General features: G+C 41.5%; 1 protein-coding gene across 1 annotated transcript in view; it reads right to left on the reverse strand.

Moving 5' to 3' along the window:
- Window positions 1–13,781: 13,781 nt before the first annotated feature.
- Window positions 13,782–23,005, reverse strand: part of LOC138202842 (potassium/sodium hyperpolarization-activated cyclic nucleotide-gated channel 2-like) — a 34,071-nt gene continuing 24,847 nt past the window's right edge. Inside the window, exons 5-8 of the mRNA XM_069157142.1 lie at window positions 21,469–21,615; window positions 20,964–21,204; window positions 20,703–20,867; window positions 13,782–19,898 (exon numbers count right to left, since the gene is read on the reverse strand). Coding sequence (XP_069013243.1) covers window positions 18,949–19,898; window positions 20,703–20,867; window positions 20,964–21,204; window positions 21,469–21,615 — 1,503 coding nt within the window. The 3' untranslated portion in view covers window positions 13,782–18,948. The remainder of the gene's footprint in view (window positions 19,899–20,702; window positions 20,868–20,963; window positions 21,205–21,468; window positions 21,616–23,005) is intronic.

Here is a 23,005-nt window from a genome sequence, read left to right on the forward strand (position 1 = left end):
TCTTGGCTGTGTGCTTCGGGTCGTTGTCCTGTTGGAAGATGAACCTTTGCCCCAGTCTGAGATCCAGAGCGTTCTGGAGAAGGTTTTCATCAAGGATGTCTCTGTACATTGCTGCATTCATCTTGCCCTCGATCCTGACTAGTCTCCCAGTTCCTGCCGCTGAAAAACATCCCCACAGCATGCTTCACTGTAGGGATGGTATTGGCCAGGTGATGAGTGGTGCCTGGTTTCCTCCAGACATGACGCTTGGCATTCAGGCCAAAGAGTTCAATCTTTGTTTCATCAAACCAGAGAATTTTATTTCTCATGGTCTGAGAGTCCTTCAGGGGCCTTTTGGCAAACTCCAGGCGGGCTGTCATGCCTTTTACTGAGGAGTGGCTTCCATCTGGCCACTCTACCATACAGGCCTGCTTGGTGGAGTGCTGCAGAGATGGTTGTCCTTCTGGAAGGTTCTCCTCTCTTCACAGAGCAACGCTGGAGCTCTGTCAGAGTGACCATCGGGTTCTTGGTCACCTCCCTGACTAAGGCCCTTCTCCCCCAATCGCTCAGTTTGGCCGGGCGACCAAAGAGTCCAGGAAGAGTCCTGGTGGTTCCAAACTTCTTCCATTTACGGATGATGGAGGCCACTGTGCTCATTGGGACCTTCAATGCTGCAGACATTTTTTTGTACCCTTCCCCAGAACTGTGCCTCGATACAATCCTGTCTCGGAGGTCTACAGACAATTCCTTGGACTTCATGGCTTGGTTTGTGCTTTGACATGCACTGTCAACTGTGGGACCTTATATAGACGGTGTGTGCCTTTCCAAATCATGTCCAATCAACTGAATTTATCACAGATGGACGCCAATCAAGTTGGAGAAACATCTCAAGGATGATCAGTGGAAACGGGATGCACCTGAGCTCAATTTTGAGTGTCATGGCAATGGCTGTGAATACTTATGTATATGTGATTTTTTGTTTGTTTTTTATTTTTAATAGATTTGCAAAAATTTCAAAAAAACGTTTTTCACGTTATCATTATGGGGTATTGTGTGTCTAATTTTGAGGGAAAAAAATAATTTAATCCATTTTGGAATAAGGCTGTAACATAACAAAATGTGGAAAAAGTAAAGCGCTGTGAATACTTTCCGGATGCGTTGTATGTTGTTCAGTTTTGATGCTAGGTTTTTAACTGAGCGCTGATAATAAGTTGGGTCGTTCCTCTGCTCTTTAACCTGGAAGATGCAGAATCCATGATTTTCCAAAAGAATCTCAAATTTTTATTTGTTAGACCACAGGACAGTTTTCCACTTCACCTCAGTCCATCTTAAATCAGTTTGGGCCATGAGAAGGTAGCAGCGTTTCTAGATCATGTTTATATATGGTTTCTTCTTTGCATGGTAGAGTTTTAACCACCATTGGTGGATGCAGTGATGAACTGTATTAACCGGCAATGGTTTTTGTGAAAGTTTTTACACCAGACAATGTTTTTCACTACAGAACAGTGTCTGTATTTAATGCTGTGCTGCCTGAGGGCCCGAAGATCACAGCCATCCAATACTGGTTTTCAGCCTTGTCCCTTAAGTATAGAAATTTCTCTGGATTCTCTGAATCTTTTAATGATATTATGAACCATCATGAAATCCCCAAATTCTTTACAATTTTACATTGAGGAACATTATTCTTATATATTTGCTCTATTTTTCCAGTCTTTCACAGTGATGAACCCCTCACCATCTTCACTGTTGAGAGTCTGCCTCTCTGAAATGCTCTTTTTGTACTCATGGCCATGTACTTGTGAGATGTTCAACCAGGTGTGTTTTTTTAATCTTTACACAACTTTTCCAGTCTTTTGTTGCCTCTGTTCCAACTTTTTTGAGATGTGTTGCTGGCATCAAAATCAAAATGAGCGTATATTTTACATAAAACATTAACCTTTCTCCGTTTCAAAACTTGATATGTTGTCTTTGGTGTATTTGCAATAATATATGGGTGCATTCTGTTTTTATTGACATTTTAAACACAGCCTCCCAACATTTTTGGAAACGGGGTTGTATATGACTAAATCTCAAAATTCAACCGCTGTACAACACTTTTAAAACTTTTATATTTGCACCAAATGGGAACCACATTTTATCTGTTATTTTGTTGTTATCATTCTGGTTTTTGTCACAATAAAAGTTAGAGTTTGATTTACAGTCATTTAAACTTCATTCAGCTTCATAGTATCTTTTCCAACTTGCTGCAGTTGTTATATAGTGACTGTTGGCAAGTATTACTGTAAATATAATCCATCCTGACCAATCAAACAAATGCATTCTGCCCACTGAGCAGTGTAATAGATAGGATTATCAAGCTTTGCCAATCACCAATTTGCACACACTAATTTCTGCTCTGGAGGGCTTTCCAGGAAGTGGAGCATGTTTATACAAAGTCAGTGGTTTTATATCCACATTCAATATATGGGAAGACATGTTGATCGGGGAAAATGTCATAGCATCCTGCTCACGATGCAGAAACAAAATAAAGATACATCATGCAACGGAGATGTGGTGAAATCCACAAAATGGATTGACTGTTTGAAATCGCATGAATTCCTCAACCTGCTTTTTTTTCTTTTGGTGATTACAAGAACATGCAACAATGTAAAGCCCATTTGTGATGTGATCAAAAACATAACAGGATCTGATATCAGATAGACATCATATGACTGAAAGGCCTTCAATCTGTTGCTTCAGTTTTGAATAAATGGATGTTTTTTTCCCCCATGTTGCTGTGATCTGGTTTGTTGTAATCACTCTGTATGACGAAAGCACAGCCGATACCTCAGGGTAACTGTGGAGTAACAGTGTGCCTCATCCCCCTTCCTCTTGGGCTCAGTGTGTGCGTAAGTGTGCGTTTTGCAGTAGGGTGGGGACATGCTGTGTGTCTTGGTGTGGGGCTTGTGGGTGAGGAAGAGACAGAAGGAGAAAGAGAGCTGGTCCGCAGCTTTACCCTTCCAGTGACTCAGCAGTTTCAGAGAGGAATTTTTGTAAATAATCCCCTCTTCTCATTTCTGCTTCCTTCACCCCTTTATCCCCTTTGCCCTTTTCACACTCCATCACCCCCTCTTGCCTCCTCGCATGAAATAATCATTTATGTCTCATTACTTAATTGCTTTTGTACATAAAAATAACATCTCATAATTATAATGACTTTCAATTATAGAAAAAGGGGACAGCAAATGTGAAAACTCATCATCACACATCCGTTGTTCTATTATTGCTCCTCTTCTAGAAGAGTGATTGAGGTGGGAAACATAATCTGGTGAAATTAAGAAAAAAAATAAAAAGGCTAGGCATTATTTAAATTCTTTTGGTTTGTGGTGTGATCTTCAGCTGAGTACCAATCACTGACAGCCCTCATCTGTTTAGTGCAGAGAGAGACGTCAGAAGCACTTTGCTGAAAGCACAGAGATGCAGGGACAGAAATAGACCATTCTGGGATATCTGAGGAGAGGAGGCGAAGGGAGAGGCCCTGGGTATTTTGCCATCCTAGATAACACATACTCTCCAGTCTGGTGGGGTGGAGAATTAATGCCAGCAGAGACAATGGAGAGCAGAAGCAGTGGGTCATACATTGAACTGTGTGTGTGTGTGTGTGTGTGTGTGTGTGTGTGTGTGTGTGTGTGTGCGTGCGTGCGTGCGTGCGTGTGTGCGTGCGTGCGTGTGTGTCTGAGCCATCGGGTGGTCACAGCGGCGGTGGTCTGATAGAAGACAGAAGAAGAAAGGAAATGATCAGCCTTATTAGATTAGGAAGAGAGACTACAAGGATCATGGGGACGCTAGAGAACATTTGTAATGTCAGATCACACGTGTTGAGGGTGTAAAATGAAAAACTAAGCTGTGATCATCTGCCTGAGATGTACCAAATACAGCACATTTTGGTTTGAGGACCGTATTTGATGAATATTTTGAATCACTGTTTAATTTCACTTGATTATTGTTTTTTATTTAGAAGATTTCTGTATGTGAGTGCAGTGACGGCTTTATGTCAGTAGGGGTGGGCGATAATACTCTAAAATTATAGCACAGTATTTCAGAGTATTTCTGCCATGACTATATTCTTGACAATATGACAAACATTTAATCATTAATTTCAAGAACATATACAATTATATTTAAATAAGTATTTATATGTCAGCATTTTTTTGATATTTCATAGAAAATTACAAGACATGACATGAATGTCTGTAAGTTCATGGTGGTCCATTCCATAGTTGTTGGGATATTCTAGGTCTGTACCAAAGGTGGTGGGCCAACTGAATTACATTACCATCCAGATAGTTCTTGAACTGTAGCATGGCTTTTTGTGGTAGTTTTTTGTCGCTATCTTTATGAATCTGGTCTTAATCATGCTTTCAAATCTGACTGGACACTGGACCGGTTTGAAAATTCAGGATGTTGTTGACTATTTTGGGGTCTGAAACCAGGCTAACGTGATGCACAAACTCTTCATGACCTTAGCTGTGACCATCATGACGACTCCTTCCGTTAAGCCCGCTCGACATGCTCAGCTTGGAAATTACGTCTCTCAACATTTTAGTTCAAAATCAGTGGAAACCTCACGTCAGCCATGTCACACTGAACGAAGGGCCATCATGACTGATTTGACTTTTTCTCGAAGCTCACAGTGTGCCCACAGCTCACTCCCACTCATCCCCATTACTCACCTCCTATTTATACTGGTTTAACTTATCATGTGAAGGACAGATATGATGCAGGAGATCAAGTCTGTCTAGCTGTCAGAATGACATGGGTTACAGAACAAGATGAGTAAAGTAGATATTCTGTAGACTAATTAAGTGAAGTCATTTACGGTTTTCACATCTCTATTTCATGTTCATCATGGCTGCCCATCATTCAAAAATTGTGCTCAACATGAAGGCAAGTTTGAAAGGCATCACTTAAGTTTTAATTGCAACTGAGACTAAATTCTTTTGTTATATTTCCTCATGAGCACAACAATGTAATTTCAGTTTGTGTATGTGTATACTGTATCTTCTTTTTGAAATATATTTTTTCTCTATTGCACCATCGTGTTTGCAGTAAATTTCACAAAGATGTCTGATAGTATGACAGGCCCTGTCTTCGATTGAGTGGTTTTAAGAGTACAGTATTTCATACTGGAAACCTTTCCAACAACTCTTCAGACCCTTTTTCTAAACAGTAGGTCAAAAAGGTGATCGGACCACATCTTTGAAGTGTTTTTTGTGACCTTTCTTTGTTCCTTTCTCCTTCATGTTATCCAACACTATATAATTAGCTGGATTCATACCTTTTTTTTTTTTTTAGGTACAAGTGATTTAGCTCACCTCTCCAAATGATGCAGTGATGCAGTTATTTAAGAAAACATGAATGTTGTCGGCGTCATAATTACAGATGTACTGAGCAGGGGAATCTTTTGATTAGCTCAGAAACTCTAGACTATAGTATAGTAAAGTAACACAAAATATAAAAAATTCACAAATTCAAAGTACATGATCATTGAACACATGTTGGGTTTTAGTTGCAAATAGGGAAATTATTTAGTGCTGACTTGGTGCGTGGATGAAACTGTGGCATTTAGGCAGTGGCCCACTTTTCCCAGTTGGTAATTAATCCTTATCAATAAGTGACAAAACGCATGAGATTAGCAATGCATGTCAAGATCAATAAAATACAACAGATACCTGAAAGTGGAAAATACTGGAATAGTTATAAAAAATATTTATCAATGAGAGAAGCTCATATCAGTTGACTGAACAGCACCTGCTAAAGATGTAAACAAGTGAAATGTTCTGTGAAAAGCAACTTAAAGAACACCTGACTAGTAATGTCCAGTCATATTCACGCAGGTGCAAAACAAGGCCTTTTAGACCTGATAGATGCCAACGGTATTATTGCTGCCATTTCCCAAATCTCCTCTTTATGTGCTCATTTCGACATATACTTGACTTTCTTGAAAAAATGTTGAGGCATTTCTACACCGCCACAGAACAGAACTGAACACACAGCACAGACGGTCCATACCGTTTTGGCATGAAAAGTATAGACCAGTCAAACATTTGAACAAACTTGCAACAGGATTTTAATTTTGACAGTTAAAATACTGAGTAAAGAGTATCGAGTAACTTAACTTAAACTTTTGACTGGTAGAACAGTGTACAGTGCCTGGGGATCCACTGCAGCTGGAAATAAAAGTAAATATTATGTGTGTCTGCTGTAAAAAAAACAAGTACAACAAGCAAAGTGTTTGTATTTGCATGACTTCATCCCGCCAGCATTCACACTCTACCAATTAAAGGCCCTGCATATATGTTTAATTTTTATGACAACTAACATCACGAGTCACTACACTACTGCAGACTGGAGCATCCTAATAAACTAAATTTACATGGCCATGTACATATCCTCAATCAGATTTGGCTACATTGTTACACTGACTGGTCAACATTTTTATCGTTCCAGAAGAGTGATTAAGAGACAGAGAACTAACATTTCCCTCCAACAATTATAATTTACACATTATTGAATGTGTTGCATACTTAAATACTTTTGACCAGATGACAGTATCCTACTGTCCTTTGTTGGCCAGTCTCCTCTGCTTAAATGAACTAAAACCAGGAAAAAAAATGGGTTCAAGGAGAATCAAGGTGACTATAAAGCATTGCTTTGACCACATATGTTACAGGAAACAGATAGAGTGGACTCCCATTCTTTTAGCAAAACATTGTTTTCCCAAAAACGTTGGTAGAATATGGAGACTCACATAAGTTGTTGTTATGACCTGACCCTGATGAGCCCTGTGTGAGTGTGTGTCCTACTTGTTTTTTAAGTCTCATTATAGTTTCTGGAGTTGACTGGCTTCATAGGAAACACACCAGCACGCCTTGTTGCTGTAGAGTAGATGAGGATCCTCATCAGTGGGTGGTTAAAGTTGAAGGCTGCTACCATGAACATAGTAGCGCTACGCCTTGTTGCTAACACTGTATTCTCTGCTGAAGACCACAGGTCCTATTCAAGCTTCAGTCTCTGTTGTTCTAGTTTCTACAACTTATGTTTTTGCATTGAGAGGGAACAGTTTCTTTGTATTTAGTGTGTGAATTCCTCAGTAAGGAAATTTCCCTCACCTTCTCCTGCGTCTGAGTCTGCATTTGGGTCCTTTCTCCTTTTGTCAGCTGTAAACACAGTCCTAAAGCAGAACAAATTGGAGTAAATAAAGGCAAATATGTCACATCATGCTGGGAAACAAAACATGCAGGCACACATCAGACACTCTGATGAGCCATGAGAACATTTGAATGCATTTGTTTGTCTTAGCAGGACTTACCCAATGTCTATTTGTTTCCAGGTGGGAGTGAGATATGAGGGTGCTGTTAGGACCCAGGGGTGCTGTGTTTGAAGATGATGGATGCTGTAGGATTTCTCTGTCCTCCTGACAATTAAGACTGTCACTGCTGCTGCCCCCCCTCCCCCTCTCCCCCTCCACACACACACACACACAGTCATCAATCTTTTCTTTAGGCTACTTAAAATCACTACCAAAGATTATGTTTCTGCACAGAGTGCTGGATTCCACTAGAAAAATGCAAAACCCCTCCACAGTATATTAGTGATTGTAGTCACATAGCCAAACAGTGACAGGGCAGAACATATTGGCCCCTGGGCTAATGCGCAACAACAACAAAAAGCCCAACAGTCAGAATTAAAAAGCTCTGTTAAAGGGCCACAGCAACAAATAGTTTCTCTTGTTTATAGTTTTCTCTGTTTACTGTCACTTTCTTTCACTCCCATCATCTGAGCTGGTGGTTTTCACAGAGTGAATCTTTAACAGTGCAGAAACAGGAAAAAGGACATTGATAAAGCTTTTTTAACCTTGCTTTTTCTTTCCCCCTACAAGGAGAAGGGGAGAAATAATGAAGATAGAAATTTTAAAAAGATAAGATAAATTCTTGCTTTTGTTTGCAGTATGGGTCATGATAACTCGTGGAAACTTGATGTCTCATTAGTTTATGAAAGCTCTGCAATAGTATGGTGGATATTTTTGTCTTTTACTGTGTGTGTGTGTGTGTGTGTGTGTGTGTGTGTGTGTGTGTGTGTGTGTGTGTGTGTGTGTGTGTGTGTGTGTGTATGTGTCTGCTCTGATGAATAGCCGCAGTGTCACTGAGTACAGACCTTGACAGAGCAGAACAGATGAGATGATTCAGAAGCAAACCATTGTCCTGGCTCTCATCACTTCAGTTGGCGGCCCAGAGCAAATATTATCGGAGGAAGTGGATGATGGAGTAAAACTATTGAGCATGGGGCCTTCGTTTCCTGTCGCAAGGCAACCACAGCTGAACGAGCCTAAAGACCCAAGGAGATTAAATGTTTCGCTAATGAACCAAAGTGCTTGTAGGAAAAAAAAAAAAGGTAATAATATCTGCCTGGAGATTTTTGTTTTTTTCCATTTCTCTATGAATCATATTTCCTGTTCTTTGTATTTCTAGAATAACGCTGATGTACTCATCTCATCTGGCCCCCTTTTGAACATCCTCCTCTGTATTTCTCTCCTGTTCTTTAGGCCAGGGGGTTCATGGATGTTTCTGGGTCGATTGTAATGGGAAAATGTTTAGCAGAGCAGATCTATGGAGTTCAGCTCAGGCCAGCTGCTCACAGAGAGCTGAGCAGACACCCTTCAGCGTTGCCATGGTAAATGTTAAAGTGGTTTACCTGAGGCTTAAAATGACTGTATTTTGAGGAAAATTACGTGAGTCATAGCCAAGAGAACAAATAGGCTTAAATGTGTGAGACATATTTACTGAGACGACAATTTTTTGACAGTGCCTACAAATCTCCATTGTTTATAAAGATTTCTCAAATGCAAATGAAGAAGTAAATGATGTAGTTACTATGCATGGAAGGGGCTAGTTTTTTGGGACTCACTAAAAAAGAATCCCAACAACAAAAGTCTAGCTGTTCAATAAAGTACAATAGTCAATTAAAACTGCAAGCAGTGATATGTGGGCCCTCACGCTGCACGTCGGGGATCCAGCTGGTCGGGGCAGCCGGTTCCTCGACAGGTAGCACGTGAAGGTTAGCATATTCCCGCTTGCAGTTTTAATTATTTTCTCGATTTGGTTCCTTATTCTTCTTTAAAAAAAAAAAAAAAAAAAAAGGCGTTTTTGGGCAGCTTTAACATCTTCAAAAACTCATGAAAGTTGGTGCCTGACGCATGTGCAAAGTTTCGTGAGGTTTGGAGCATCGTTTGACCTTAAACATCAACTTCCTGTGTCACGGCGAAACATCAAACTTAGCCGCATCGCCCTGGCTATACTATATACTATATATGATATACTCTGTACTCTATAATCTATACAATATATTTTTGGAGTATGACCTTTTTCTGAACTGACATGCATGCCTCAAGTTACTTCTCACTGAGGCAACTGCTGTAACCAGTGCATAATGAAAAAAAAAGTCTCTTTTGGATTTTTTTTTTGTTTGAGTTTTGTATTGTTGTTGACCTTTGGTTTGGTATTAGTATGACTGCATGTGCAAACCCCAAACTGCATGTACTTGTCCTTAGAGGGACTCACAATGCATACTATCTTCTGGGAAGATTGGTGGTGCAGAGGTTAGCACTGTTACTGCTCAGCAAGAAGGTTCAATCCCCCCTTCGTCATGACTTAAAAAAAAACATACTATAGCATATCATCCATATTATGAAAAAAAAGTCATACTATAGCAAAAACTGACCCAAAACTCATTTGTCGTGGTTGTGACTTTGTGCTGATTCAGATCCAAATTTCCTAATGAATACATTTTCAATGTCCTTTAATTACCTTCTATATTATTGCTTTCTGAGCTCTGTGTTTTGCAAAATTTAATCACTGGGATAGATTACAAACTGAAGTTCTGTCAGGATGATGTAGTTCGGTGTCTGTCGGTGCACATTTCCCGCAGCGGCTCCACCTGTTGTCCCCGGCCCGGTTCGCTCTGTGCCGCTTTCGTCGCACGGTGCTCGGCCTTCATTCTCGGCTGTGGCGGCCTCTTCCTCCTCCATACGCCGTAACTCCTCCACACTATATTTGAGCTCAGTAGCCCCGAATGTCTGAATCCAGCATTACACTGTTAAAATGGTTCTCGTGCATATCAACGTTACTTTCTGCCGTAGTCCTCCGGTTTGTGTACGTGAGTAGGCAGCATGGCGGATGGGCTGTTTTGAGTTTGGAGCGGTGAGGACAGACCCTGCCTCTTCCCGGCACTGACTGGCTGTGGAGGCAGGCTGCAGAAACCCAGGAAATAAACAGTCTGTCGTTTCTACCTGAGCTCCAGAAGTCCGCCAGACGTCCAGCGGCGGACCTTTGGCAGACTTTTACCGGTGGTCGGCGCAGGGAGCTCTCGCAGCCTGCTACATTGTGGGAAATTACATATGTATCATAGAGTACTGGTGGTGATTTTGTATTGATCCCAAATCGGCAAACTACTCTTTTAATATTTTATGCACTAAGAACAGTTGTTACATAAAAACATCATATTACATTGGTTGAAAAAATGTATTGTTATTTATTCAAATATCTTCAAAATATTTGCCAAATGAGAACGCTAATGTTAGTGTTAGGAAGTCTGATCCACACTTCTCAGTCGTGGATTTTAAAAGGCGTAATAAATAGAAATTTGAAATGGATACAAGGTCCCAAAAAATAGTCAAAAGGAAAGTGCCAATGGTGGACCTGACAGGTCAGAAGAAACTTTCAATGCTGAAGAGAGAGATAGCTGCAAGCACACGGTCTGAACATTTTAGGAACAGAGGGCACAATGATTGCACAAACACGATAACTATCGTGCTGACGCCCTTTAAGTTCCTCCTTTTTCCTCTAATTTTTATGATAAAAGCCTTTCGTACCTTTAGGACTTGGAGGAAGTTTACCTCTTGGTTTAAACAGACCAAAATGCCTTTTAAAGTTTAGAAATATCAGCTTACCTTGTTACTTTGAAAACAGTATTCAGGTTTTTAAACAGGTAAATAATTTATACAAACTATTATATAAAACGTTATATAAAACAGTGTATGTATGCATAGACTGTGCCCTTGTTATTGCCCTCCTCCTCCTTGTCTTCCCTCAGAGGCAAACTGCTCATTACATCACTTGCTGGTTAAGCAAATAGAGGACTTGATGAGAAATATTGTCAAATGCTCAAGTGTATGGGGCAGTTTTTCTATAAGGCTTTGCATCACACGCCTGAATTTACATGTCTTTTTTCAAATAACACATTGCATAAATGTAAGCTGTAAGCATTTTGACTATATTGGATTGGTTGTTTTTTGTTGAAAATACACAAAGTACTGTTGAACATAAACTTACGATTAAAGTAAGCACATTAATGTAAAATAGTTAAGAACAATTGTATTTTAGTCTTTCTTTGTTTCAATACTCTAAAAAAATAGATCTCAAAAGATAACAGGACTGTCCATTATCTATACCTGCTTTATCCTGAACAGGGTCCCAAGGGGGCTGGAGCCTATCCCAGCTCACTTTGGGCAAAAGCAGGGTACACTGTGGACAGCTTGCCAGTCCATCACAGGGCCAGCACTTATAGACAAATGGAAACATAGACTATTCACAATTTCATTGACACCTAAGGGCAATTTGTAGAATCACCAATTAACCTGAGGTGAATGTTTTTGGATGGTAGGAAGTAGCTGGAGAGAACCCACGCAGCGCACAGGGAGGACATGCAAACTCCACACAGAAAGGCCCAGGCCCAGATTTGAACCAGGAACCTCTTTGCTGTGAGGCAACAATGCTAAGCATTGCACCACTGTGGTGCCTGATAAGAGGACCATCAATTGAAATGTTTTTTAGTTTTTTTTCAATCTAATGACAGCTTGTAAAATATCATGTGACCCTTCCTTCCTTTCTCTGTGTGTTTTTCTCTTGATCATTTCAGGTTGATGCACTTCTCACTTCTTCCCCAGCCCACTGTCCAACAAACTGATGTTAGTGAAGCTGCCTGCGGATGTAAGATGGTTTACTGTATCTCTCTCTCTCTCTCACTCTGTCTCTCTTCCTCACTGACTCATTCATGCACTCAGAGCTTGGACCAAATGCTAATCCTGGTATTCAGATTTGAGCTGTGTTCTCTAGATGCTCTCCAGAAAAGAGATGAGGCTTGAAGCAGCTTCAGCAGAGAGGAAATATTTGGGTAGGAGGGTGAACCGACATGCTTGTCTTCTTTCCATATATAAACACAGTTTTTTGTGCACATTTAACACCAGCACGTTACAGCAACAACAAACTGCACATGTTTTTGTGAATTGGAATGGCTGAAATCGAGAAAAGATTTTGCTCACTGGTAAGATCCAGCAGGACACAAATATTGTTTTAGGTTCTAAAAATGGACAAAGTAGAAAGTTGATGAAGCCCAAGTGTGCCGAGCAGTACGGGCAAACTGGAAGGAGATGGATGGGAAAGGACAAGGATACTAGTAAGAAGCTAAATAAGCAAATTGCCCTCTGGAGGTAAACAGCCAGGGGGGTAGTGCGGGAGATGCTGATATGATTAATTGAAGTAGGACAGCCAGGGACGATGTAGAGGACCAGCACTGCAGAGGAAACGAGGTAGAGGACAATCCTCAGGATGAAACTATATACTCACACTCATATAGCTTCACAACGTGGTGTAGTATCAGCCTGCAGCCACTATCAGTACATTGCTTCCTCATTGAATTACAATGAAAAAGAAAGAGAGGGAGAGTGTGTGTGTGTGTGTGTGTGTGTGTGTGTGTGTGTGTGTGTGTGTGTGTGTGTGTGTGTGTGTGTGTGTGTCGATAGAGCAGAAGAGAGAGGACATTATGTCACGTCAAGGTAAAAGTACGGACACGCACTGCGGATTGCCTCACCCACATTTGTACCAGCTGCATGTAGATCTGAGGAGGCAACATGAATGGTGTAGGGCTCTGTGTCGAAATCTCCCCTTGCATGTAATTTTAATCTTTCCATATCATTGTCCCATGCATAATCACTGAGGACCCAAACAGCACTTAGTGTGTGTGTGTGTGTGTGTGTGTGTGTGTGTGTGTGTGTGTGTGTGTGTGTGTGAGTGCACGTGTGTGCATGGTAAGGAAAGGAAATAGACAGAGGGAATGGGTAGATGCTGCTCCCAGGCTGCCAGAGGAGTGTGTCCTTGGACTGCCCTCATCTCTGACGCACACACACAAACCCACCCACTCATTCTCTCTCTTTCTCACACACACACACACACACACACACACACACACACACACACGCACACACACACACACACACACACACACACACACACACACAAACCTGCCACTGGTTCATTTACTCTCTCTCTCAGACAAATACAAAACTATCTCTTAGGTACCGGAAAAATTTCACTTACTGCTGTGCAGCTCTGTGTGTGTTCACATGCACACACACGCAAGCAAAAAGCTCTTAGACTCAGCTCAGACATCTCATCAGGGATGCAGCAAAGCTCCTGTCTGCAGAGAGAGAGAGAAAGATCTCATCTGATGTGGGGTAGAATGGGGGTGGAGGGGTTGCTGGCTGATTAACAAGGTTGGAGTGTGTGTGTGTGTGTGTGTGTGTGTGTGTGTGTGTGTGTGTGTGTGTGTGTGTGTGTGTGTGTGTGTGTGTGTGTGTGTGTGTGTTTAAAGTTACTCATGTAACTGGAGGTATATGTTAAGGTTCACACACACAGACACACACTGCAGCCAGCATAACATACCAACCTACAAAGACACAGCAATGAATAAAAGTCCACACACAGAGATAAGTATGCCAATGCGCTCATCTTTTTATTGCACAACAATGTATCGTCTGTTTACGAACGCTTAAACAACATTGCCACTGACTGACAGATCAGCTTATTGAGAGAGACCAGGGTGTGGCTCTGTGTTCTCGGCCAGCAGAGGTGGTGGAAAAGACAGCCTTTTGGACACAGGTTCAAATCAGCCCCACGCCCTCACCATTTAACTGTGCATCTCAGTCTGCAAGGACTGGACACAGACAAATGTTACCAGCATCCCAAGTATCCCCCATGATCCTTTGAAATTGATTTGGTAGTGATGCGGCTCAGGCTTGGAGCTGAATTGTCCCTGGATTGTAGACATCAACTTAGACAGAGCTGGAGTTCTAAAATATTTGAACCTTTTTGTTAAGAGCAGAAGCTGAGCACAGCCTGAGATGGTTGCAGACTGGCCTCCAGAGAGGGAGAACACATGCTGTGTCATATCTGTGCTGTTGTCTACATGGTGCTGGTAAAGTGTGTCTGGATGCCCACACCGAGCTGTTCGTGCAGGCTGTGGAATGCTACTAAGTCTAGGGTGTGCTAGAGTCATTTCTAGGAGCATTACAGTGTTTCTTTTTTTTTTGTTTTGTTTTTACAAATGTAGTCGTGACCATATAACACTTTCCAGCTTGTGCTGGCATCTCTCTCAGCTTCATGTGGGTTTCAAACCCCTCAATGGCATCGTATTCTCAAGTGGGACCAACATTATAGAAGGAAAGGCACAGGAACACACACACGCACACACAAACTCAAGCACACAGAGTCCTGAAGCAGAGAGAAGGCTTAGGTAAGCTAAGCAGGCTACAGTAGCTACGACACAAAAGTTTAACTGTTAGACTAAATAAAATCATTGTACAGTAGTTGGTACACGACTAAGATTTGAAGGTCCCACTAAGAATCACACACAGAACTCTGCTTAGATAAGAAAAATACAAGCATGCACTCTGCTGTTTTCTGTCACGGTAACTCAACCGGGAGTCAACTGACTGCTGTGGCTCACGCGTCAAATTCAGCCTTGGAGATAGAGCTTCTTTTTTTTTTTCTTTAATGGCAAACACTAGATCAGCGTGCAACCAGCATCAGAGTGTAAGAACTGTGCAACAGTAGAGTTTGAGAACAGTTTTCCAGCATGTGCACAGCCTAGTTTTGTTACTGTATTGATATTGTGCAAGCATTTCCACAGTTTTATTTATTACTTACTGACATTTTTGGCTCTTTGCAACAAGCAGGTCATCTAAGCTAACGTCTAGACTGCCGATATCCACCAGAAGCCTGTCAGAGCTCACCCTCTCACTGTAGAAAATGTTTCTTTTACAGCAGGTTGTGGTAAAAACACAACAATGTGCCCCACATCTCTGTGTATACCATATGTACAGAACATGAAAGAGTACAGCGCGCATGGTGTTGGAAGGCTCAAAACCAACAAAAATGTGCAATTTTGTGTTTCCCGTATCAGGGAAAATTATATATACTGACATTGTCATTGTAATTCAGCAATACTAGTCTTCATCTAATGGTTTTTACATATATTGCAAGTTGAAAATAAAAACACATATTTGCATTTTTACAGGCACATACATACCACAAAAATAGACTATGTGGAAACTAGATGTACTAGGCACAAGGTATATACAGTCCATGTGCATGGGGCACATTGTAAGAACAAATCTGAAAACAACAACCGAACACAATTTACGGATAAATCAAACTCAGTTTTACAAACAAAAATAATACCCTGATTTGCTAACATATCAACACCAAGGCATCTAGTACCCTTAATATCTGGTACAGCAAGAATGAGAGGTTTGAAACTTAGATATTCTCAATAATTGTCAGTCAGTGTCAAACATGTGTGGGGGGTTTCAATCCCACTTCACAGCAAGGTCCAGAAGAACAACCATTAAACAATCACAATTTGAACCCCCTGTCATCAGGCAAATGCAGCGCTACATCACACACACAGCATGTCGACGGTGGCTCAAAGCCAGCAGACTGAACACACGGGTGACACGGACACAAAACGGATAACTGACAGGAGTATGTGCTTGGCCGGGGCTATATCAGTCTCATGGCTGAGGGTTCAAACAGAGTGGTACTGATCAAAGTGTCTGTGATGCCATCCATTGAGTGGAAGTGAATTACACAGGACAGTATCTTAGTAGATGAATGCAATGAAACAAGAGACGGTGCCTGATATTGCCTGAAACATTAGCTCTTTAACGCTCCTTCCATTTTGCTTTCACTGACTGTGGACTCATTCAAATAATATCAGCACAGTCCTGATAGCAGCTTAATAGGGCAAACTCTGGTATTAGCACAAAGGAATAGGGAAGAGGACCAACTGATTGCACTGGAACAGTATTGAAGCACACAACAGCCATTGACTCAAATGGTCTTCATTCACAATCGTATTGGCATTTTGGCATGTACCTTTCCCATAGGAAAAAAAAGAAATCCAAAGTTCCTGTGTTGCTGATGAAGCGGGTCACAGCATTGTACCCCAGGTTATGAGAAAGAACAGGGTTTAGTGCATGTTATTAATCAAACAGAAAGGGAACATGTGGCTGCTCTACAGTAAAAATGAGAAGGGGTTTACAAGCCATATAATGAAGCCCTTGGATAAAAACAATCACCTACACCTTGTTTCAAGATTTAAACAACTCCCAGGATCAGTGATCAAAACCAGACGGCAGAGAATTCCGCTAATAACAATCTGAGAGTTCTGACTTCACTATAGATCCTCCATGTTTTTTTCAGCCAATCAGAATTCAAGGGGCATCTTTCAGCATGGTTAAATCAACAAGTTGACTATGGGAGGATAGACAAGTCTACATAAATCAATGGTAAGCCACGCTGCAGCAATCAATACATCTCTCTGGAAAGGTAGCAAACCTGAGTGAAATGTCCATCGCATTGATTTTACAGTTTGGCTCTGGATCGATGTTCAGAGCTGAAAAAAGTTGGATGCCGTGTTTGTTTAACACAATGAATCAGCTGCCTATTTTCTATCCCAATTGGATTAACTTTTCATCCTCACAGTTTAACCAGATGATGGGTCCAGGAGAAGTACTGCAACCATTTTAAGAGAATAGAGCATCGATTTTCATTCTGATTACAAGGTCGTAGTGTAACACAAGGTACTTAACTGGATGTCCTCAGTGCTCGCTTTGGACCGAGGAGTTTAAAGTGGTTACAACTCGCTCTCGTTCATGCCCACTTCAATAAATAAAAACAAACAAAAAATGTGTCCTCTCATGTTAGATCTGGGGATTGGGGTTGTAGCATACAGGTTAAATACACAGCAACGTTCAACCCAGAGAAGCATCATCAAACCTAAAAGATCACACAGACACTCAGCAACACAACCCTCTTTGCATCATAAAAGCCTCTTTAAATGTCGTTCCCTTTATTTACATGGCAGTTTATATCTGATTAGCTGTCTTCCTTCTCATATGGCATACATTCAGCAAGAGAAGGATTTTAGGTTCAACAGGATCAGAATATTTAGAAGAGATATAATGCAAGCCTCAACACAACCCCGTAGTTTGAACTAGGGGGTTGTTGTAGATCTAAATGTTGAGACATTCATGGGAGGTTTGGGTGATATGGGGCACACAGAGACTTTGATATGAAGCAAATACTTTTTACAGGTGAGGCATCGGTGCCCCATATTGCCCACTGCCCCCCTTTCGTCTTACAATTTGATATCTTAAAGTGGGCTTTAAATTGACGTTTCTGAGGATCTGACTTGCTGAACTCAGGCATGGATTCCTCTCCTGTGACTGAACCAGTTTTAAGCCGCTTGTCCCGTCTGTTTTTGTTAACGAACATGTCACAGCACTTCCTTTCATTTCCTTTAACATTTTTGGTTAAGGTAAAAACATGGTCACTGGATTACAATACCTCAAGTGAAGCCACAATAGCTGCTGGATTCTTTAAGATTTCACATTAAAAAGAAAACGAAAGGAAAAAGAAAGAAGTTCACTTTCCTGTACAGCATATGTATAGATATTCATATTGATATATATTTATATATAGGCGGGGTAGAGTATTGCAGAATTATATTGCATGTGTTAATCAATAAACCTAGACAGGAACAAGCAAGTATACAGTATGGGTTGTTCACAAATGTTTCCTTTCATAAAGCTCAGATTATTTAACCACCTTTGCCTTCAGGGTTACAATCAGTACGCTGACCAAACAGCTGGCCGCCTCCCAGATGTTTCATGAGAGTGAGCCAGTGCCACCGTCAGCATGTCAAACCAACCACGCTTGACAGAGCAGTGTAGGGAGTGTGAGTCCATCCTCTGGAAATGGAACCAAAACATATTAACAAACTCACGCACACAAACTTACACCCACATATATACATACACACAAACCAAATATATGGCTTCTAACGTTGAATCAAGGCAGTTAAATAAATGGCGTTTTTCTTCTATGTTTCTTTTTTTAGTTGATACAGACACAACCAGACTTGGTGTTCAAGCTCAACTTTGGTTTGGGTAGATACAATGAATATATTATCCTTCCGTACTTTTTTCATCAACTATTTACACATCGATGTAAGATCGACCAGCGGTCTAAAACAACTATTTTCACTACTATTTCAAACATAATGAAGAGCAATGTGTTCTTTTGCTACAACAGCTTATACAGAAAAATTACACTCAAAACACTTTTGAACACTTAAAATGTCATTGTCATTTGACCTCAAGTCCCTGATTTTCATTTTTAAGTCCAGCTCCTGCTAGATTGCATTGCATGGATTCTACACAGTATGCAATAGTTACATTAATCATAATTTTCTTCATATCTTTACAGTAAAGACAGCGATATACAGTAGGTGTTTGGAAGCAGAGTGAAAGGGGTGATACTAAGACTAAAGGTGCTGGCACAGTAGACTAGACCAGTTCGACCTTAAGTTATACTAGTTTAATTGTATAGACTCCTCCTAGCCAAAGTGTCTCAAGACTTTGTGTAGCTCTTTTCCTTCTGCTGACACCAGCACACAGTGCATCCAGGTCGAATGACTGGATGCGCTGGCGGTAGCTGATTGGTCATTCAGCAGGCTGACAGATCAGCTGGGCTGATCTAAACCAAACAGATTCTCCTACAAAAAAGGCCTCTTTCCTGAACTCTACCAGGGTCACAAGTTGGAAGACAGCCGGGATCTGGCAGAGTCTAGCTCTGGAAGGCTGACAATTGAATCTTTCTTGGGAACTCCAGAGTCTGGAGGTACTGATCCAGCAGCTGCTGCTACTACTACCCCCATTCCAGCAGGTCCACCAGAAGGTGTGGAGGCAAAGGCCACCCTCTGTTGGGCTCCCGCTGACCTGCCCACCCCAGAGGGCCCTGGCAAGTTGGGGTGAGGGGGCTGCTGGGGGCCGATGGAGGTGTTGGAGGTGCGGGTGGAGGGCGGAGGGCTGGGGGCTGCAGAGGCAGCTTTTGGTGTTCCCTCCTGGGGTAGTGAAGGTTGGGAGGCAGACAGAGCTCGGCTGTCCTGGCTCAGGCTGCCTGTATGAAGGGAGTGGGTGCTCTTGTGTGAGGCAGGCCTCTGCTGGGTCTGTGTGGGGCTGGGTGCATGGTGCTGTACTAGGGACAACTGGGACCCAGAGGGTCCTACGCTCGCCATGTACTGGAAAGTCCGTCCAGAAGCTGCGAGCGGGCTTTGGACTGGAGGGCTGGAAATTGCAGCTCCGAATGCCCCTCCGAGCGTCTGAGGGGGTTGAGACTGAAGAGGAGACATGGAGGCCGGACTAGACATGTTCTGCATCACCTGGAACCTTCGCACCATGCGAGGAGACTGCAGAGTCCCTGGACCCACTAAAGGACTTGCCATCTGAGGGCAGAAGCTCATGGCCACAGCTTGCTGGAGGGTGGCAATAGCAGAGCCTGTAGGCGGCTGACCCGGCGGGGCAAAGATGCCGCCAATGGAGGGGGTCATAGACATGGCCCGCGGTCGCTGCAGGTCCACCAGTTTCACCATCTCACGGTCGTACTTCACAATCTCCTGGATCATCTCATTCTCCCGGTTGTTAAAAACACCAGAGTTGAGATCATGCTGAACCTTGTGCATCAGGATGGAGTTCTTTTTACCTGCAGATAGAAATGAAAACATTTTTACTAATTATTAAAGGCAGAGTTAAAAGGAAGAAGGAGAAATGATAAAAGGCAGGACAGAACATGGGGCAAAGAGCTGAACAAAGCCTAACCTTCCCGTTGTCCTCGGGTCAAAATGACCCGCAGCTGTGTTCAACCAAGTTCTATTCTATTTTATTTCATTTTATTTTTATATTTTTTATTTTTATTTTTATAGGAGGCTGTGAGGGTTTCTTTGTCACCAATGATCCCCCCCCCCAAAAAAAATCTAAAAAATAAAATAGAACTTGGTTGAACACAGCTGCAGGTCATTTTGACCCTAGGACAACGGGAGGGCTAAATAAATGGAAATAGGAGGATTTAGGAAGAGAGAACAATAAGAGTTAGAGATAGCATGTGATGTCCTTCACACCAGGTACATCCTCTAGCAGAACAAGCCCTGAGGAAAATGGACGTGTCACCGTGTACTCTCATCTACTGTTACAGTGTCCTGTGTCATTCTGAGGGGAACAGCACAGCTCATTTTACTGCCTATTTCAACATTAATATGCTGGAAACATTTTCTTTTGTTGCAAGGGGCTCATTTCAAAGAATTTACAGTAGAATACAGAGACTCCCAGCAGCAGATGCTAGACACTTGCTTTTATATAGCTACTCACATGTTTAACAGCATGATCCTACCCATATGTCAGGCTCTAATTCTATGTGTGCACTGAAGGAACATTTCCCTCATTCCAACCTAATCTTCCTAATTCAGATCTGCTGTGAATCTGACATTTTGTTTTGTTTTTGTTTCTTTACCTATGCGGTCTAGACGGTCGATAGCAACCGTCTCGAAGGCTCGTCTCATCATGGGATATTCTTCCAGCACCTCATTGAAGTGGTCGACAGACAGAGAGTAGAGTCGACAGTAAGTCTCTGCTCGCACGCTGGCTGTTCGCCGACCTCTCGTTAATAAACAGATCTCTGAAACAGGGAAAGAGAAAAAACAGCTTTTTAAAAAGGTAAAAAAAAAATAGCATCACCAGAAAAATCAGGTAGGAGTCAAAAACTGTATCCTACCTCCAAAATAAGAGCCATCGGAGAGTTTCATGGCGAGGGTGCCTTTGGTGATGACACTGCAGACTCCATGCTGGATGAAGTACATTTTCTTGCCAATAGTGCCCTCCCTTATGATGTAATCATGTGGCTGGAATACCTCAAAGCGCAGCTTAGTCAACATGGCTGTCACAAAGTTTGGCTCGGCGTTGGCAAACAGCGGCATCGACGCCACCAGTTTGCGACAGTTAAAGTTGACAATTTCCTAAGAGAGGATGCATCGTTTGGTGCAAAAAAGAACAGCAAAATATGGAGAAAGAAAGTGTGTCCTTCTGCATGCATGAATAAAAGTATGACAGGGTGAGTACAAAAGTTCATCCTGTAACCTTATGTGACAAAAATATGTACATCAGTGAAAGGCAGGTCACATTAAATACTTTAAAGTGTCTTAAACACAAATAGTCTTCAAGTACAACTTCAGTGTCATGTTTATTGAAATAATGTATCTTATTGTGTGTTTGCGTGTCACCTCTCTGAGCGGCTCGCTGAGTTCTCCCAGGATGCTCTCCTCATCAAACATCTTGCCCTGGTATCTGTGCTCATAATAGTCATGGATTTTCTGTCGGAAGTCAGCAGGCAGCTTGTGGAAGGACATATACTGCTCCACTTGTTTGTACTAAGAGAGAGTGAGATGGAGAAAGGATTCTCTGTTAGTGCAGTGCATCACGTAATTCTTAAAAACAGACAGAAAAAAACATGTTTTTAATTGAGCCACAGTCACTTATTGCATTAAAAAGTCTAATCAGGAATGGCAGCTGCAAATATGTTTTAGAAAGGTGCCTTGTATGTATTGCATTCCTCTTTCAGTGTTACATTATTAAATTATATTGTTTGTTAAAGGGTAATTCTGGTGATACTCTAAAAAAAATGTATTGCCACAAAAAGAAAAAAAGCAATTTAGGTAATCAATTAAGTGACTCAATTAAGAGATATTATCTTTATATTACGCCTGGTATAGTTCTCTCCTTTGTGTTACAGACAGCCATGGTTGTCCACAAACTAAAACACATGGTTGACATGTTCTCGCATTACAGTGGACATAAGCATTGTCGTTTAGTTTGAGTGGATCCTACATCTGTTGTCCTGTTGTTGTAAACACTGACTGGAACAAAAACTGCCTATTAATCTGCCACTGATAAAAACCACAAACATGCACAGTTACTCATTGTTGAGTAAATAACTAAAAACTGCAGTGCTCAGGTAATTTTCGGTTGTCTTTCCCATCCTTATAAACAAAATATCTCATGAACGTCTTGAAGGAATTTCTTTAAATTGGGCCCAAACATCCACTTGGACTCAAGGAGAAACTGATAAGAAAGGTCAAAGGTCACTGTGACCTCACAAAACATGTTTGAGGCCATAACTCAAGAATTATTATGGTATTTATGTCAACATTTTCCACAACTGTCTAACAGGGTAACATGAAATGAAAAAAATGTTGTCCCAAAGGTGAAAAGTCAACTTCACCGTGATATCACATTGTTCTGCAACATAATGAAGTCTGGCCATTATTCAACGACATAACTCAGGAACAGAAGGTCCGGTTGTGGCCACATTTCACCTTTAGTCGGATACTCAACTGACGTCACTAATCTTGGGTGTCCACCTTGAACCTGTGGCGACTGAATAATTCTTAACATCAATATTTGAAGCATTGCCTCCTGTCATGGCTCCAAGTTACAAGGAATATGACTCTGTTTTTGTGTTTTTTGAAATACATTTACACACTAATAGAGTGGACAGTTTTTCAGTCTTCACGGCATACATTATATCAGTCTGGACAGACATGGATGTAAACTGCCACCTGACTGGTTGGCAGAGGCAGACAACCACGAGGTGGTAATTCAAGATAACTATAGGCTGTACATCTTCAAGGAAGGAACTAGCTTTATTGAGAGACAAACTAATACTTTAAAAACTGTTAGTTTTGGTCATTTCGTGGGTTTTTGGTAATAACAAAAACATAGAGTATAACCACCTTAATTTTTTTAAGAAACCAGGACAAA

This window comes from Embiotoca jacksoni, unplaced genomic scaffold, assembly GCF_022577435.1.
Source record: "Embiotoca jacksoni isolate LCO1_2020_lvr unplaced genomic scaffold, fEmbJac1.0.p SCAF_22, whole genome shotgun sequence".
NCBI classification, from domain to species: domain Eukaryota; kingdom Metazoa; phylum Chordata; class Actinopteri; family Embiotocidae; genus Embiotoca; species Embiotoca jacksoni.